The sequence below is a fragment of the Coturnix japonica genome, unplaced genomic scaffold, assembly GCF_054131305.1.
Source record: "Coturnix japonica strain WE unplaced genomic scaffold, WE-NBRP24 Scf058, whole genome shotgun sequence".
NCBI lineage: Eukaryota > Metazoa > Chordata > Aves > Galliformes > Phasianidae > Coturnix > Coturnix japonica.
In genome coordinates, this window is record NW_028188961.1 from 279,122 (window position 1) to 299,997 (window position 20,876).

A 20,876-nucleotide genomic window follows, 5' to 3' on the forward strand; every position below is an offset into this window, starting at 1 on the left:
AGGGATCTCTATGGGGTCTACGGGGACTCAATGGGGTCTATTGGGATCTATGGGTTCTCTATGGGGTTCTATTGGGGTCAATGGGGTCTCCCTTAACCCCGCCCCCTTCCCCTCCACCTCTCAACCCCATTGGCCCCGCCACCCCCTTTTGATTCCGATTCTGATTGGCTGTCTCCATTACCTGGGCGGGGCTTGGGGCGCCGTGGGGCGGAGCCTGGCTGCCGCTGGACGGGGTGGGGGCGGCCAATGGGGCGGCGGCGGCGGCGTGGGGTGGGAACGGCTGCAATGGGGCTGGGATATCGCGATAGGGGTCACTATAGGGCTCTATATCGCGATATGGCCGCCATTATGTCGCGATAGGCCTCTATATCGCAATATGGCAGCCATTATGTCGCGATAGGCCTCTATATCGCAATATGGCCGCCATTATGTCGCGATAGGCCTCTATATCGCAATATGGCCGCCATTATGTCGCGATAGGCCTCTATATCGCGATATGGCAGCCATTATGTCGCGATAGGCCTCTATATCGCGATATGGCAGCCATTATGTCGCGATAGGCCTCTATATCGCGATACGGCAGCCATTATGCCGCGATAGGCCTCTATATCGCGATATGGCAGCCATTATGTCGCGATAGGGCCACGATAGGGCTCTATATCGCGATACGGCAGCCATTATGTCGCGATAGGCCTCTATATCGCGATATGGCAGCCATTATGTCGCGATAGGCCTCTATATCGCGATATGGCAGCCATTATGTCGCGATAGGCCTCTATATCGCGATACGGCAGCCATTATGCCGCGATAGGCCTCTATATCGCGATATGGCAGCCATTATGTCGCGATAGGGCCACGATAGGGCTCTATATCGCGATACGGCAGCCATTATGTCGCGATAGGCCTCTATATCGCGATATGGCAGCCATTATGTCGCGATAGGCCTCTATATCGCGATATGGCAGCCATTATGTCGCGATAGGCCTCTATATCGCGATACGGCAGCCATTATGCCGCGATAGGCCTCTATATCGCGATATGGCAGCCATTATGTCGCGATAGGGCCACGATAGGGCTCTATATCGCGATACGGCAGCCATTATGTCGCGATAGGCCTCTATATCGCGATATGGCAGCCATTATGTCGCGATAGGCCTCTATATCGCGATACGGCAGCCATTATGTCGCGATAGGCCTCTATATCGCGATACGGCAGCCATTATGTCGCGATAGGCCTCTATATCGCGATATGGCAGCCATTATGTCGCGATAGGCCTCTATATCGCGATACGGCAGCCATTATGTCGCGATAGGCCTCTATATCGCGATACGGCAGCCATTATGTCGTGATAGGGCTCTATATCGCGATACGGCAGCCATTATGTCGCGATAGGCCTCTATATCACGATATGGCAGCCATTATGTCGCGATAGGCCTCTATATCGCGATATGGCAGCCATTATGTCGCGATAGGCCTCTATATCGCAATATGGCAGCCATTATGTCGCGATAGGCCTCTATATCGCAATATGGCCGCCATTATGTCGCGATAGGCCTCTATATCGCGATATGGCCGCCATTATGTCGCGATAGGCCTCTATATCGCGATATGGCAGCCATTATGTCGCGATAGGCCTCTATATCGCGATATGGCAGCCATTATGTCGCGATAGGCCTCTATATCGCGATATGGCAGCCATTATGTCGCGATAGGGCCACGATAGGGCTCTATATCGCGATACGGCAGCCATTATGTCGCGATAGGCCTCTATATCGCGATACGGCAGCCATTATGTCGCGATAGGGCTCTATATCGCGATATGGCAGCCATTATGTCGCGATAGGCCTCTATATCGCGATATGGCAGCCATTATGTCGCGATAGGCCTCTATATCGCGATACGGCAGCCATTATGTCGCGATAGGCCTCTATATCGCGATACGGCAGCCATTATGTCGTGATAGGCCTCTATATCGCGATACGGCAGCCATTATGTCGCGATAGGCCTCTATATCACGATATGGCAGCCATTATGTCGTGATAGGGCTCTATATCGCGATACGGCAGCCATTATGTCGCGATAGGCCTCTATATCACGATATGACAGCCATTATGTCGCGATAGGCCTCTATATCGCGATATGGCAGCCATTATGTCGCGATAGGCCTCTATATCGCGATATGGCAGCCATTATGTCGCGATAGGCCTCTATATCGCGATATGGCAGCCATTATGTCACGATAGGGCTCTATATCGCGATATGGCAGCCATTATGTCGCGATAGGCCTCTATATCGCGATACGGCAGCCATTATGTCGCGATAGGCCTCTATATCGCGATACGGCAGCCATTATGTCGCGATAGGGCTCTATATCGCGATATGGCAGCCATTATGTCGCGATAGGCCTCTATATCGCGATACGGCAGCCATTATGTCGCGATAGGCCTCTATATCGCGATATGGCAGCCATTATGTCGCGATAGGGCTCTATATCGCGATACGGCAGCCATTATGTCGCGATAGGCCTCTATATCGCAATATGGCGGCCATAATGTCGCGATAGGCCTCTATATCGTGATATGGCCGCCATTATGTCGCGATAGGCCTCTATATCGCGATATGGCCGCCATTATGTCGCGATAGGCCTCTATATCGCGATATGGCAGCCATTATGTCGCGATAGGCCTCTATATCGTGATATGGCAGCCATTATGTCGCGATAGGCCTCTATATCGTGATATGGCAGCCATTATGTCGCGATAGGGCCGCGATAGGCCTCTGTATCGCGATATGGCAGCCATTATGTCGCGATAGGCCTCTATATCGCGATATGGCAGCCATTATGTCGCGATAGGCCTCTATATCGCGATATGGCAGCCATTATGTCGCGATAGGCCTCTATATCGCGATATGGCAGCCATTATGTCGCGATAGGCCTCTATATCGCGATATGGCAGCCATTATGTCGTGATAGGGCCGCGATAGGCCTCTATATCGCGATATGGCGGCCATTATGTCGCGATAGGCCTCTATATCGTGATATGGCAGCCATTATGTCGCGATAGGGCCGCGATAGGCCTCTATATCGCGATATGGCCGCGATAGGGCCGCGATAGGCCTCTATATCGCGATATGGCAGCCATTATGTCGCGATAGGCCTCTATATCGCGATATGGCCGCCATTATGTCGCGATAGGCCTCTATATCGCGATATGGCCGCCATTATGTCGCGATAGGCCTCTATATCGCGATATGGCAGCCATTATGTCGCGATAGGCCTCTATATCGCGATATGGCAGCCATTATGTCGCGATAGGCCTCTATATCGCGATACGGCAGCCATTATGTCGCGATAGGCCTCTATATCGCGATATGGCAGCCATTATGTCGCGATAGGCCTCTATATCGCGATACGGCAGCCATTATGTCGTGATAGGGCTCTATATCGCGATACGGCAGCCATTATGTCGCGATAGGCCTCTATATCACGATATGGCAGCCATTATGTCGCGATAGGCCTCTATATCGCGATATGGCAGCCATTATGTCGCGATAGGGCTCTATATCGCGATACGGCAGCCATTATGTCGCGATAGGCCTCTATATCGCGATATGGCAGCCATTATGTCGCGATAGGCCTCTATATCGCAATATGGCAGCCATTATGTCGCGATAGGCCTCTATATCGCAATATGGCCGCCATTATGTCGCGATAGGCCTCTATATCGCGATATGGCCGCCATTATGTCGCGATAGGCCTCTATATCGCGATATGGCAGCCATTATGTCGCGATAGGCCTCTATATCGCGATATGGCAGCCATTATGTCGCGATAGGCCTCTATATCGCGATATGGCAGCCATTATGTCGCGATAGGGCCACGATAGGGCTCTATATCGCGATACGGCAGCCATTATGTCGCGATAGGCCTCTATATCGCGATACGGCAGCCATTATGTCGCGATAGGGCTCTATATCGCGATATGGCAGCCATTATGTCGCGATAGGCCTCTATATCGCGATATGGCAGCCATTATGTCGCGATAGGCCTCTATATCGCGATACGGCAGCCATTATGTCGCGATAGGCCTCTATATCGCGATACGGCAGCCATTATGTCGTGATAGGCCTCTATATCGCGATACGGCAGCCATTATGTCGCGATAGGGCTCTATATCACGATATGGCAGCCATTATGTCGCGATAGGGCCGCGATAGGCCTCTATATCGCGATATGGCAGCCATTATGTCGCGATAGGGCTCTATATCGCGATACGGCAGCCATTATGTCGCGATAGGCCTCTATATCGCGATATGGCAGCCATTATGTCGCGATAGGCCTCTATATCGCGATATGGCAGCCATTATGTCGCGATAGGCCTCTATATCGCGATATGGCAGCCATTATGTCGCGATAGGCCTCTATATCGCGATATGGCAGCCATTATGTCGCGATAGGGCTCTATATCGCGATACGGCAGCCATTATGTCGCGATAGGCCTCTATATCGCGATATGGCAGCCATTATGTCGCGATAGGCCTCTATATCGCGATACGGCAGCCATTATATCACGATAGGCCTCTATATCGCGATATGGCAGCCATTATGTCACGATAGGGCCATGATAGGCCTCTATGTCGCGATATGGCAGCCATTATGTCGCGATAGGCCTCTATATCGCGATATGGCAGCCATTATGTCGCGATAGGCCTCTATATCGCGATACGGCAGCCATTATATCACGATAGGCCTCTATATCGCGATATGGCAGCCATTATGTCACGATAGGGCCATGATAGGCCTCTATGTCGCGATATGGCAGCCATTATGTCGCGATAGGCCTCTATATCGCGATATGGCGGCCATTATGTCACGATAGGCCTCTATATCGCGATACGGCAGCCATTATGTCGCGATAGGCCTCTATATCGCGATATGGCAGCCATTATGTCGCGATAGGCCTCTATATCGCGATATGGCAGCCATTATGTCGCGATAGGCCTCTATATCGCGATATGGCAGCCATTATGTCGCGATAGGCCTCTATATCGCGATACGGCAGCCATTATGTCGCGATAGGCCTCTATATCGCGATATGGCAGCCATTATGTCGCGATAGGCCTCTATATCGCGATATGGCAGCCATTATGTCGCAATAGGGCTCTATATCGTGATATGGCAGCCATTATGTCGCGATAGGGCCGCGATAGGGCCGCGATAGGCCTCTATATTGCTCCATATCGCGACATAAGGCACCATATCACGACATAAAGTGGCTGATATCGCAACATAAGGCACCATATCGCGACATAAAACCACCCATATCGCGACGTAAGGCACCATATCACTCCATATCGCGATATAAAGGGCCCATATCACGACATAAAGGCCCATATCACGACATAAAGGCCCATATCACGACACAAAGGGCCCATATCACGATATAAAGGCCCATATCATGATATATAGGGCCCATATCGCGATATAAAGGGCCCATATCACGATATATAGGGCCCATATCGCGATATAAAGGCCCATATCACGATATATAGGGCCCATATCACGACATATAGGGCCCATATCACGACATATAGGCCCCATATCACGATATAAAGGCCCATATCACGATATATAGGGCCCATATCATGATATAAAGGCCCATATCACGACATATAGGGCCCATATCGCGACATAAAGGGCCCATATCACGACATAAAGGGCCCATATCGCGATATAAAGGCCCATATCACGACATAAAGCCCCATATCACGATATAAAGGCCCATATCACGATATATAGGGCCCATATCGCGATATAAAGGCCCATATCACGATATAAAGGCCCATATCATGATATATAGGGCCCATATCGCGATATAAAGGCCCATATCACGATATAAAGGCCCATATCACGATATATAGGGCCCATATCGCGATATAAAGGCCCATATCACGACATATAGGGCCCATATCGCGATATAAAGGCCCATATCATGATATATAGGGCCCATATCATGATATATAGGGCCCATATCATGATATATAGGGCCCATATCGCGATATAAAGGCCCATATCACGATATAAAGGCCCATATCACGATGTATAGGGCCCATATCGCGATATAAAGGCCCATATCACGATATATAGGGCCCATATCGCGATATAAAGGCCCATATCACGATATAAAGGCCCATATCATGATATATAGGGCCCATATCGCGATATAAAGGCCCATATCACGATATATAGGGCCCATATCGCGATATAAAGGCCCATATCACGATATAAAGGCCCATATCATGATATATAGGGCCCATATCGCGATATAAAGCCCCGTATCATGATATATAGGGCCCATATCGCGATATATAGGGCCCATATCACGATATAAGGCCCCCACTCACCATAGATGGCGGCTGTGGGTCCGTCTGCGATGGGGGCGGGTCCCCCCGACGGCACCAGTCGATGTGGGGCAGCAGCAGCAGCAGCAGCAGCAGCAGCGCTCTGCAGCAATGGGGCCAACAGCGGCTGACCCCATAGACCCCCATTAACACCCCATAGACCCCCATTAACCCCATAGACCCCCATTAACCCCATAGACCCCCATTAACACCCCATAGACCCCCATTAACACCCCATAGACCCCCATTAACCCCATAGCCCCCCATTAACACCCCATAGACCCCCATTAACACCCCATAGACCCCCATTAACCCCATAGACCCCCATTAACACCCCATAGCCCCCCATTAACCCCATAGACCCCCATTAACCCCATAGACCCCCATTAACACCCCATAGACCCCCATTAACCCCATAGACCCCCATTAACACCCCATAGACCCCCATTAACACCCCATAGCCCCCCATTAACACCCCATAGACCCCCATTAACACCCCATAGCCCCCCATTAACCCCATTAACCCCCATTAACACCCCATAGACCCCCATTAACCCCATAGACCCCCATTAACACCCCATAGACCCCCATTAACCCCATAGCCCCCCATTAACACCCCATAGACCCCCATTAACACCCCATAGACCCCCATTAACCCCATAGACCCCCATTAACACCCCATAGCCCCCCATTAACCCCATAGACCCCCATTAACACCCCATAGACCCCCATTAACCCCATAGACCCCCATTAACACCCCATAGCCCCCCATTAACCCCATAGACCCCCATTATCCCCCCATTACCCCCCATATTACCCCCCCAGCCCCATATCCCGACCCCAAATCCCCCCCATATCCCCCCATTGCCCCCTATTAGCCCCATAGCCCCCCATTATAACCCCATTAACCCCATAGACCCCCATATCCCCCCCATTGAACCCTATTAACCCCATAGACCCCCATTACCCCCCATATCTCCCCATAGCCCCCTATTAACCCCATAGCCCCCAGTTATACCCCCATTGCCCCCCCATAGCCCCCCATTAACCCCATAGCCCCCTATTAACCCCATAGCCCCCTATTAAGCCCATAGACCCCCATTAACACCCCATAGACCCAATTAACACCCCATAGACCCCCATTAACACCCCATAGCCCCCCATTAACCCCATAGACTCCATTAACACCCCATAGCCCCCCATTAACCCCATAGACCCCATTAACACCCCATAGCCCCCCATTAACCCCATAGACCCCCATTAACACCCCATAGACCCCCATTATCCCCCATAGCCCCCTATTAACCCCATAGACCCCCATTAACACCCCATAGCCCCCCATTAACACCCCATAGACCCCCATTAACCCCATAGCCCCCCATTAACACCCCATAGACCCCCATTAACACCCCATAGACCCCCATTAACCCCATAGACCCCCATTAACACCCCATAGACCCCTATTAACACCCCATAGCCCCCCATTAACACCCCATAGCCCCCATTAACACCCCATAGCCCCCCATTAACACCCCATAGCCCCCCATTAACCCCATAGACCCCCATTAACACCCCATAGCCCCCTATTAACACCCCATAGCCCCCCATTAACCCCATACACCCCCATTAACATCCCATAGACCCCCATTAACACCCCATAGACCCCCATTAACCCCATAGCCCCCCATTAACACCCCATAGACCCCCATTAACCCCATAGACCCCCATTAACACCCCACAGACCCCCATTAACCCCATAGACCCCCATTAACACCCCATAGACCCCCATTAACACCCCATAGCCCCCATTAACACCCCATAGCCCCCTATTAACCCCATAGCCCCCCATTAACACCCCATAGCCCCCCATTAACCCCATAGCCCCCCATTATCCCCCATAGCCCCCTATTAACCCCATAGCCCCCCATTAACCCCATAGCCCCCCATTAACACCCCATAGCCCCCCATTAACCCCATAGACCCCCATTAACACCCCATAGCCCCCTATTAACCCCATAGACCCCCATTGCCCCCATTAACCCCCCATTGCCCCCTATAAACCTCATAGCCCCCCATTATCCCCCCATTAACCCCCATTAACCCCATAGCCCCATTATCCCCCCCATTGCCCCCCATATTTCCACACCAGCCCCATAGGCCCCATTATCCCCCCATAGCCCCCCATATCCCCCCCAGCCCCATAGCCCCCCATTATCCCCCCATTACCCCCCATATCCCCCCCCAAAGCCCCATATCCCCTCATTATCCCCCCATAGCCCCCCATATCCCCCCCCATTGCCCCCTATTAACCCCATTACCCCCATATCCCCCCCCAAAGCCCCATAGCCCCCCATTATCCCCCCATTATCCCCCATATCCCCCCCCAAAGCCCCATAGCCCCCCATTATCCCCCCATATCCCCCCCATTGCCCCCTATTAACCCCATTAACCCCCATATCCCCCCCCAAAGCCTCATAGCCCCCCATTATCCCCCCATAGCCCCCCCCCAGCCCCATATCCCGCCTCCAAATCCCCCCCATTCCCCCCTATTAACCCCATAGACCCCCATTATCCCCCCATAGCCCCCCATTACCCCCCATTATCCCCCCATAGCCCCCCATTATCCCCCATAGCCCCCCATATCCCCCCCCCAGCCCCATAGGCCCCATTATCCCCCCATTACCCCCCATATCCCACCCCCCAGCCCCATAGGCCCCATTATACCCCCATTACCCCCCATATCCCCCCCCAGCCCCATAGCCCCCCATTATCCCCCCATATCCACCCCCCAGCCCCGTAGCCCCCCATTACCCCCCATATCCCACCCCCCAGCCCCATATCCCCCCATTACCCCCCATATCCCTCCCCCAGCCCCATAGCCCCCCATTACCCCCCATATCCCCCCCCCAGCCCCATAGCCCCCCATTATCCCCCCATTACCCCCCATATCCCACCTCCCAGCCCCATATCCCCCCATTACCCCCCATATCCCCCCCCCAGCCCCATAGCCCCCCATTATCCCCCCATATCCCCCCCCCAGCCCCATAGCCCCCCATTATCCCCCCATATCCCCCCCCCAGCCCCATAGCCCCCCATTATCCCCCCATATCCCCCCCCCAGCCCCATATCCCCCCATTACCCCCCATATCCCCCCCCCAGCCCCATAGCCCCCCATTACCCCCCATATCCCCCCCCCCAGCCCCATAGCCCCCCATTACCCCCCATATCCCCCCCCCCAGCCCCATATCCCCCCATTACCCCCCATATCCCCCCCCCCAGCCCCATAGCCCCCCATTATCCCCCTATTACCCCCCATATCCCCCCCCAGCCCCATAGCCCCCCATTACCCCCCATATCCCCCCCCCCAGCCCCATAGCCCCCCATTGCCCCCCATATCCCCCCCCCAGCCCCATATCCCCCCATTACCCCCCATATCCCACCCCCAGCCCCATAGCCCCCCATTATCTCCCCATTACCCCCCATATCCCACCCCCCAGCCCCATAGCCCCCCATTACCCCCCATATCCCCCCCCCAGCCCCATAGCCCCCCATTACCCCCCATATCCCCCCCCCAGCCCCATATCCCCCCATTATCCCCCCATATCCCCCCCCCCAGCCCCATAGCCCCCCATTACCCCCCATATCCCACCCCCCAGCCCCATAGCTCCCCATTATCCCCCCATATCCCCCCCCCCAGCCCCATAGCCCCCCATTATCCCCCCATATCCCCCCCCAGCCCCATATCCCGACCCCAAATCCCCCCCATATCCCCCCATTCCCCCCTATTAACCCCATAGCCCCATATTAACCCCACAGACCCCTATAGCCCCCCATTAACACCCCATTACCCCCCATATCCCCCCCCCAGCCCCATATCCCCCCATTACCCCCCATATCCCCCCCCCAGCCCCATAGCCCCCCATTATCCCCCCATACCCCCCCATATCCCAGCCCCATAGCCCCCCATTACCCCCCATATCCCCCCCCCAGCCCCATAGCCCCCCATTATCCCCCCATTACACCCATATCCCCCCCCCCAGCCCCATAGCCCCCCATTACCCCCCATATCCCCCCCCCCAGCCCCATATCCCCCCATTACCCCCCATATCCCCCCCCCAGCCCCATAGCCCCCCATTATCCCCCCATAGCCCCCCATATCCCCCCCCATTGCCCCCTATTAACCCCATTACCCCCCATATCCCCCCCCAAAGCCCCATAGCCCCCCATTATCCCCCCATAGCCCCCCATATCCCCCCCCAAAGCCCCATATCCCCTCATTATCCCCCATTATCCCCCCATATCCCCCCCCCAGCCCCATAGCCCCCCATTACCCCCCATATCTCCCCCATTGCCCCCTATTAACCCCATAGCCCCCCATATCCCCCCCCCCAGCCCCATATCCCCCCATTACCCCCCATATCCCCCCCCCAGCCCCATAGCCCCCCATTATCCCCCATATCCCACCCCCAGCCCCATAGCCCCCCATTATCCCCCCATTACCCCCCATATCCCAGCCCCATAGCCCCCCATTATCCCCCCATAGCCCCCCATATCCCCCCCATTGCCCCCTATTAACCCCATTACCCCCCATATCCCCCCCCCAGCCCCATAGCCCCCCATTATCCCCCCATTGCCCCCCATATCCCCCCCCAGCCCCATATCCTGACCCCAAATCCCCCCATTCCCCCCTATTAACCCCATAGCCCCCCATTATCCTCCATAGCCCCCCATTACCCCCCATATCCCACCCCCCAGCCCCATAGCCCCCCATTATCCCCCCATAGCCCCCCATATCCCCCCCCCAGCCCCATAGCCCCCCATTACCCCCCATATCCCCCCCCCAGCCCCATATCCCCCCATTATCCCCCCATTACCCCCCATATCCCCCCCCCAGCCCCATAGCCCCCCATTATCCCCACATTACCCCCCATATCCCCCCCCAGCCCCATATCCCGACCCCAAATCCCTTCCAATCCCCCCTATTAACCCCATAGCCCCCCATTATCCCCCATAGCCCCCCATTACCCCCCATATCCCCCCCATTGCCCCCTATTAACCCCATAGCCCCCCATTATCCCCCCATTACCCCCATATTCCCCCCCATTACCCCCCATATTCCTCCTCCAGCCCCATATTCCAACCCCAAATCCCCCCCCATATCCCCCCATTGCCCCCTATTAACCCCATAGCCCCCATTAACCCCCCATTATCCCCCATATTCCCCCCCCAGCCCCATATCCCGACCCCAAATCCTCCCCATTCCCCCCTATTAACCCCATATTCCCCCACTACTCCCCATATCCCACCCCAGCCCCATATCCTGACCCCATATCCCCCCATTGCCCCCTATTAACCCCATAGACCCCCATTATTCCCCATATTCCCCCCCAGCCCCACATCCCGACCCCAAATCCCCCCCATATCCCGACCCCATTCCCCCCTATTAACCCCATTAAACCCTATTAACCCCATAGCCCCCCATTACCCCCATATTCCCCCCCAGCCCCATATCCTGACCCCAAATCCCCCCCACTGCCCCCTATTACCCCCCATAGCCCCCTATTAACCCCATAGACCCCCATTATCCCCCCATAGCCCCCCATTACCCCCCATATCCCCCCCCAAAGCCCCATAGCCCCCCATTATCCCATTACCCCCCATATCCCCCCCAAAGCCCCATAGCCCCCCATTATCCCCCATAGCCCCCCATGTCCCCCCCATTGCCCCCTATTAACCCCATAGCACCCCATATCCCCCCATTGCCCCCTATTAAACCCATTATCCCCCCATTACCCCCCATATTCCCCCCCAGCCCCATATCCTGACCCCAAATCCCCCCCATATCCCCCCATTGCCCCCTATTAGCCCCATAGACCCCCATTATACCCCCATTAACCCCATAGACCCACATATACCCCCCATTGCCCCCTATTAACCCCATAGACCCCCATTACCCCCCATATCTCCCCATAGCCCCCTATTAACCCCATAGCCCCCTATTAACCCCATAGCCCCCCATTAACACCCCATAGACCCCCATTAACCCCATAGACCCCCATTAACCCCATAGACCCCCATTAACACCCCATAGACCCCCATTAACCCCATAGACCCCCATTAACCCCATAGACCCCCATTAACACCCCATAGCCCCCCATTAACACCCCATAGACCCCCATTAACACCCCATAGCCCCCCATTAACCCCATAGACCCCCATTAACACCCCATAGACCCCCATTAACCCCATAGACCCCCATTAACACCCCATAGGCCCCTATCAACCCCATAGACCCCCATTAACCCCATAGACCCCATTAACACCCCATAGCCCCCCATTAACACCCCATAGACCCCCATTAACACCCCATAGCCCCCCATTAACCCCATAGACCCCCATTAACACCCCATAGACCCCCATTAACCCCATAGACCCCCATTAACACCCCATAGCCCCCCATTAACCCCATAGACCCCCATTAACACCCCATAGCCCCCCATTAACACCCCATAGACCCCCATTAACCCCATAGACCCCCATTAACACCCCATAGACCCCTATTAACCCCATAGACCCCCATTAACACCCCATAGACCCCCATTAACACCCCATAGCCCCCTATTAACACCCCATAGCCCCCCATTAACCCCATAGACCCCCATTAACACCCCATAGACCCCTATTAACACCCCATAGCCCCCCATTAACACCCCATAGCCCCCTATTAACACCCCATAGACCCCTATTAACACCCCATAGACCCCCATTAACACCCCATAGCCCCCATTAACACCCCATAGCCCCCCATTAACAACCCATAGCCCCCCATTAACACCCCATAGCCCCCCATTAACACCCCATAGACCCCCATTAACACCCCATAGACCCCCATTAACCCCATAGACCCCCATTAACACCCCATAGCCCCCTATTAACACCCCATAGACCCCCATTAACACCCCATAGACCCCCATTAACACCCCATAGCCCCCCATTAACACCCCATAGACCCCCATTAACACCCCATAGCCCCCCATTAACCCCATAGCCCCCTATTAACCCCATAGACCCCCATTAACACCCCATAGCCCCCCATTAACCCCATAGACCCCATTAACATCCCATAGCCCCCCATTAACACCCCATAGACCCCCATTAACACCCCATAGCCCCCCATTAACCCCATAGACCCCATTAACACCCCATAGCCCCCATTAACCCCATAGACCCCATTAACACCCCATAGCCCCCTATTAACCCCATAGACCCCCATTAACACCCCATAGACCCCCATTAACCCCATAGACCCCCATTAACCCCATAGACCCCCATTAACACCCCATAGCCCCCATTAACACCCCATAGACCCCCATTAACACCCCATAGCCCCCCATTAACCCCATAGCCCCCTATTAACCCCATAGACCCCCATTAACACCCCATAGACCCCCATTAACCCCATAGACCCCCATTAACACCCCATAGACCCCCATTAACCCCATAGACCCCCATTAACACCCCATAGACCCCCATTAACCCCATAGACCCCCATTAACACCCCATAGACCCCCATTAACCCCATAGACCCCCATTAACACCCCATAGACCCCCATTAACACCCCATAGCCCCCATTAACACCCCATGGCCCCCCATTAACCCCATAGACCCCCATTAACCCCATAGACCCCCATTAACACCCCATAGACCCCCATTAACCCCATAGACCCCCATTATCCCCCCATTACCCCCCATATTACCCCCCCAGCCCCATATCCCGACCCCAAATCCCCCCCATATCCCCCCATTGCCCCCTATTAGCCCCATAGCCCCCCATTATACCCCCATTAACCCCATAGACCCCCATATCCCCCCCATTGCCCCCTATTAACCCCATAGACCCCCATTACCCCCCATATCTCCCCATAGCCCCCTATTAACCCCATAGCCCCCTATTAACCCCATAGCCCCCAGTTATACCCCCATTGCCCCCCCATAGCCCCCCATTAACACCCCATAGCCCCCATTAACCCCATAGACCCCCATTAACCCCATAGACCCCCATTAACCCCATAGCCCCCCATTAACACCCCATAGCCCCCATTAACCCCATAGACCCCCATTAACCCCATAGACCCCCATTAACCCCATAGACCCCCATTAACACCCCATAGACCCCCATTAACCCCATAGACCCCCATTAACTCCCCATAGCCCCCCATTAACACCCCATAGACCCCCATTAACACCCCATAGACCCCCATAAACACCCCATAGACCCCCATTAACCCCATAGCCCCCTATTAACCCCATAGACCCCCATTAACCCCATAGACCCCCATTAACAACCCATAGCACCCCATTAACCCCATAGACCCCCATTAACACCCCATAGCCCCCCATTAACACCCCATAGCCCCCCAATAACCCCATAGACCCCATTAACACCCCATAGACCCCCATTAACCCCATAGACCCCCATTAACACCCCATAGCCCCCTATTAACCCCATAGACCCCCATTAACACCCCATAGACCCCCATTAACCCCATAGACCCCCATTAACACCCCATAGACCCCTATTAACCCCATAGACCCCCATTAACACCCCATAGACCCCCATTAACCCCATAGACCCCCATTAACACCCCATAGCCCCCTATTAACCCCATAGACCCCCATTAACACCCCATAGCCCCCCATTAACCCCATAGACCCCATTAACACCCCATAGACCCCTATTAACCCCATAGACCCCCATTAACACCCCATAGCCCCCCATTAACACCCCATAGCCCCCTATTAACCCCATAGACCCCCATTAACACCCCATAGCCCCCCATTAACACCCCATAGACCCCCATTAACCCCATAGACCCCCATTAACACCCCATAGCCCCCCATTAACACCCCATAGACCCCCATTAACCCCATAGACCCCCATTAACACCCCATAGACCCCTATTAACCCCATAGACCCCCATTAACACCCCATAGACCCCCATTAACACCCCATAGCCCCCCATTAACCCCATAGACCCCCATTAACACCCCATAGCCCCCTATTAACCCCATAGACCCCCATTAACCCCATAGCCCCCCATTAACACCCCATAGCCCCCCATTAACCCCATAGCCCCCTATTAACCCCATAGCCCCCCATTAACCCCATAGACCCCCATTAACACCCCATAGACCCCCATTAACACCCCATAGCCCCCCATTAACCCCATAGACCCCTATTAACCCCATAGACCCCCATTAACACCCCATAGCCCCCCATTAACCCCATAGCCCCCCATTAACACCCCATAGACCCCCATTAACACCCCATAGACCCCCATTAACACCCCATAGCCCCCTATTAACCCCATAGCCCCCCATTAGCCCCATAGACCCCTATTAACACCCCATAGACCCCCATTAACACCCCATAGACCCCCATTAACACCCCATAGCCCCCTATTAACCCCATAGCCCCCCATTAGCCCCATAGACCCCTATTAACACCCCATAGACCCCCATTAACACCCCATAGCCCCCCATTAACACCCCATAGCCCCCCATTAACCCCATAGCCCCCCATTAACACCCCATAGCCCCCCATTAACACCCCATAGACCCCCATTAACACCCCATAGACCCCCATTAACACCCCATAGCCCCCCATATCGCTCTGCAGCAATGGGGCCAACAGCGGCTGACCCCATAGACCCCCATTAACACCCCATAGACCCCCATTAACCCCATAGACCCCCATTAACACCCCATAGCCCCCCATTAACACCACATAGCCCCCCATTAACCCCCCATAACCCCCCATTAACACCCCATAGCCCCCCATTAACACCCCATAGACCCCCATTAACACCCCATAGACCCCCATTAACCCCATAGACCCCCATTAACACCCCATAGACCCCCATTAACCCCATAGACCCCCATTAACCCCATAGACCCCCATTAACACCCCATAGCCCCCCATTAACCCCATAGCCCCCCATTAACACCCCATAGCCCCCTATTAACCCCATTGCCCCCCATTAACCCCATAGCCCCCCATTAACACCCCATAGACCCCCATTAACACCCCATAGCCCCCCATTAACCCCATAGACCCCATTAACACCCCATAGCCCCCCATTAACCCCATAGACCCCCATTAACACCCCATAGCCCCCCATTAACCCCATAGACCCCCATTAACACCCCATAGCCCCCCATTAACACCCCATAGACCCCCATTAACACCCCATAGCCCCCCATTAACCCCATAGACCCCCATTAACACCCCATAGCCCCCCATTAACACCCCATAGTCCCCCATTAACACTCCATAGACCCCATTAACCCCATAGACCCCCATTAACTCCCCATAGCCCCCCATTAACACCCCATAGCCCCCCATTAACCCCATAGCCCCCCATTAACACCCCATAGACCCCATTAACACCCCATAGCCCCCCATTAACCCCATAGACCCCCATTAACCCCATAGACCCCCATTAACACCCCATAGCCCCCTATTAACCCCATAGACCCCCATTAACACCCCACAGCCCCCCATTAACACCCCATAGACCCCCATTAACACCCCATAGACCAACATTAACCCCATAGACCCCCATTAACCCCATAGACCCCCATTAACACCCCATAGCCCCCCATTAACACCCCATAGACCCCCATTAACCCCATAGACCCCCATTAACACCCCACAGACCCCCATTAACACCCCATAGACCCCCATTACCCCCCATATCTCCCCATAGCCCCCTATTAACCCCATAGCCCCCAATTTTACCCCCATTGCCCCCCCATAGCCCCCCATTAACCCCATAGCCCCCTATTAACCCCATAGCCCCCTGTTAACCCCATAGACTCCCATTAACACCCCATAGACCCCCATTAACCCCATAGACCCCCATTAACACCCCATAGACCCCCATTAACACCCCATAGCCCCCCATTAACACCCCATAGACCCCCATTAACCCCATAGCCCCCATTAACACCCCATAGACCCCCATTAACCCCATAGACCCCCATTAACACCCCATAGCCCCCCATTAACACCCCATAGCCCCCCATTAACCCCATAGCCCCCATTAACACCCCATAGACCCCCATTAACCCCATAGACCCCCATTAACACCCCATAGCCCCCTATTAACCCCATAGACCCCCATTAACACCCCATAGCCCCCCATTAACACCCCATAGCCCCCCATTAACCCCATAGCCCCCATTAACACCCCATAGACCCCTATTAACCCCATAGACCCCCATTAACACCCCATAGCCCCCTATTAACACCCCATAGCCCCCCATTAACACCCCATAGACCCCCATTAACCCCATAGACCCCCATTAACACCCCATAGCCCCCCATTAACACCCCATAGCCCCCCATTAACCCCATAGCCCCCATTAACACCCCATAGACCCCCATTAACCCCATAGACCCCCATTAACACCCCATAGCCCCCTATTAACCCCATAGACCCCCATTAACACCCCATAGCCCCCCATTAACACCCCATAGCCCCCCATTAACCCCATAGCCCCCCATTAACCCCATAGACCCCCATTAACACCCCATAGACCCCCATTAACACCCCATAGCCCCCTATTAACCCCATAGACCCCCATTATCCCCCCATTACCCCCCATATTACCCCCCCAGCCCCATATCCCGACCCCAAATCCCCCCCATATCCCCCCATTGCCCCTATTAGCCCCATAGCCCCCCATTATACCCCCATTAACCCCATAGACCCCCATATCCCCCCCATTGCCCCCTATTAACCCCATAGACCCCCATTACCCCCCATATCTCCCCATAGCCCCCTATTAACCCCATAGCCCCCAGTTATACCCCCATTGCCCCCCCATAGCCCCCCATTAACACCCCATAGCCCCCATTAACCCCATAGACCCCCATTAACACCCCATAGACCCCCATTAACACCCCATAGACCCCCATTAACCCCATAGGCCCCATTAACCCCATAGACCCCCATTAACACCCCATAGACCCCCATTAACACCCCATAGCCCCCCATATCGCTCTGCAGCAATGGGGCCAACAGCGGCTGACCCCATAGCCCCCCATTAACACCCCATAGACCCCCATTAACCCCATAGCCCCCCATTAACACCCCATAGCCCCCCATTAACCCCATAGACCCCCATTAACACCCCATAGACCCCCATTAACACCCCATAGACCCCCATTAACACCCCATAGACCCCCATTAACCCCATAGACCCCCATTAACACCCCATAGACCCCCATTAACAACCCATAGACCCCCATTAACCCCATAGCTCCCCATTATACCCCCATTGCCCCCCCCATAGCCCCCCATTAACCCCATAGCCCCCCATTAACCCCATAGACCCCCATTAACACCCCATAGCCCCCCATTAACCCCATAGACCCCCATTAACACCCCATAGCCCCCCATTAACCCCATAGACCCCCATTAACACCCCATAGACCCCCATTAACCCCATAGACCCCCATTAACACCCCATAGCCCCCCATTAACCCCATAGACCCCCATTAACACCCCATAGCCCCCCATTAACCCCATAGACCCCCATTAACACCCCATAGCCCCCCATTAACACCCCATAGCCCCCCATTAACCCCATAGACCCCCATTAACACCCCATAGCCCCCCATTAACCCCATAGACCCCCATTAACACCCCATAGCCCCCCATTAACCCCATAGACCCCCATTAACACCCCATAGCCCCCCATTAACACCCCATAGACCCCCATTAACACCCCATAGCCCCCCATTAACCCCATAGACCCCCATTATCCCCTATTGCCCCCCATTAACCCCATAGCCCCCCATTAACACCCCATAGACCCCCATTAACACCCCATAGCCCCCCAGAGCCCAGCCCCATAGCCCAACCCCACTGCCCCCCCTATTGAGCCCCATTGAACCCCCATATCCCCCCATATCCCCCCCATTGCCCCCTATTAACCCCATATCCCCCCATTGCCCCCCATATCCCCCCATAGCCCCCTATTAACCCCATAGCTCCCCATTATACCCCCATTAACCCCATAGCCCCCCATTATACCCCCATTACCCCCCCATAGCCCCCCATTAACCCCATAGACCCCCATTAACCCCATAGCCCCCATTAACCCCATAGACCCCCATTAACCCCATAGCCCCCCATTATACCACCATTGCCCCCCCATAGCCCCCCATTAACCCCATAGACCCCCATTAACCCCATAGACCCCCATTAACACCCCATAGCCCCCCATAGCGCTCTGCAGCAATGGGGCCAACAGCGGCTGACCCCATAGACCCCCATTAACACCCCATAGACCCCCATTAACCCCATAGACCCCCATTAACACCCCATAGCCCCCCATTAACACCCCATAGCCCCCCATTAACCCCATAGAACCCCATTAACCCCATAGACCCCCATTAACCCCATAGACCCCCATTAACACCCCATAGACCCCCATTAACCCCATAGACCCCCATTAACACCCCATAGTCCCCTATTAACCCCATAGCCCCCCATTAACACCCCATAGCCCCCCATTAACCCCATAGACCCCCATTATCCCCCCATTACCCCCCATATTACCCCCCCAGCCCCATATCCCGACCCCAAATCCCCCCCATATCCTGACCCCATTCCCCCCTATTAACCCCATAGACCCCCATTAACCCCCCATTGCCCCCCATATTCCCCCCCAGCCCCACATCCCGACCCCAAATCCCCCCCATATCCCGACCCCATTCCCCCCTATTAACCCCATTAAACCATAGCCCCCCATTACCCCCATATTCCCCCCCAGCCCCATATCCTGACCCCAAATCCCCCCCACTGCCCCCTATTACCCCCCCATAGCCCCCTATTAACCCCATAGACCCCCATTATCCCCCCATAGCCCCCCATTACCCCCCATATCCCCCTCATTGCCCCCTATTAACCCCATAGACCCCCAGTATCCCCCATAGCCCCCCATTACCCCCCATATCCCCCCCCAAAGCCCCATAGCCCCCCATTATCCCATTACCCCCCATATCCCCCCCCAAAGCCCCATAGCCCCCCATTATCCCCCATAGCCCCCCATATCCCCCCCATTGCCCCCTATTAACCCCATAGCACCCCATATCCCCCAATTGCCCCCTATTAAACCCATTATCCCCCCATTACCCCCCATATTCCCCCCCAGCCCCATATCCTGACCCCAAATCCCCCCGATATCCCCCCAATGCCCCCTATTAACCCCACAACCCCCCATTATCCCCCCCATGTCCCCCCCCAGCCCCATATCCTGACCCCAAATCCCCCCATTCCCCCCTATTAACCCCATAGCCCCCATATCCCCCCATTGGCCCCTATTAACCCCATATCCCCCCATTAACACCCCATTACCCCCCATATTCCCACCCTAGCCCCATATCCCGACCCCAAATCC

At 55.0% G+C, this 20,876-nt stretch overlaps 1 protein-coding gene across 18 annotated transcripts in view; it reads right to left on the reverse strand.

Annotated features, from left to right (window-relative positions):
- Positions 1-20,876, reverse strand: part of LOC107307524 (ataxin-2-like protein) — a 119,667-nt gene that overhangs the window by 22,727 nt on the left and 76,064 nt on the right. For all 18 annotated transcript variants that reach the window (XR_014941092.1, XM_085533349.1, XM_085533351.1 and 15 more), the window contains 2 exons: positions 6,407-6,530; positions 182-291 (listed from right to left, as the gene is read on the reverse strand). Coding sequence is in view for 17 of the 18 variants with exons in the window: in XM_085533349.1 (XP_085389475.1) it covers positions 182-291; positions 6,407-6,530 (234 nt within the window). In the remaining variant the exon portion in view is untranslated. The remainder of the gene's footprint in view (positions 1-181; positions 292-6,406; positions 6,531-20,876) is intronic.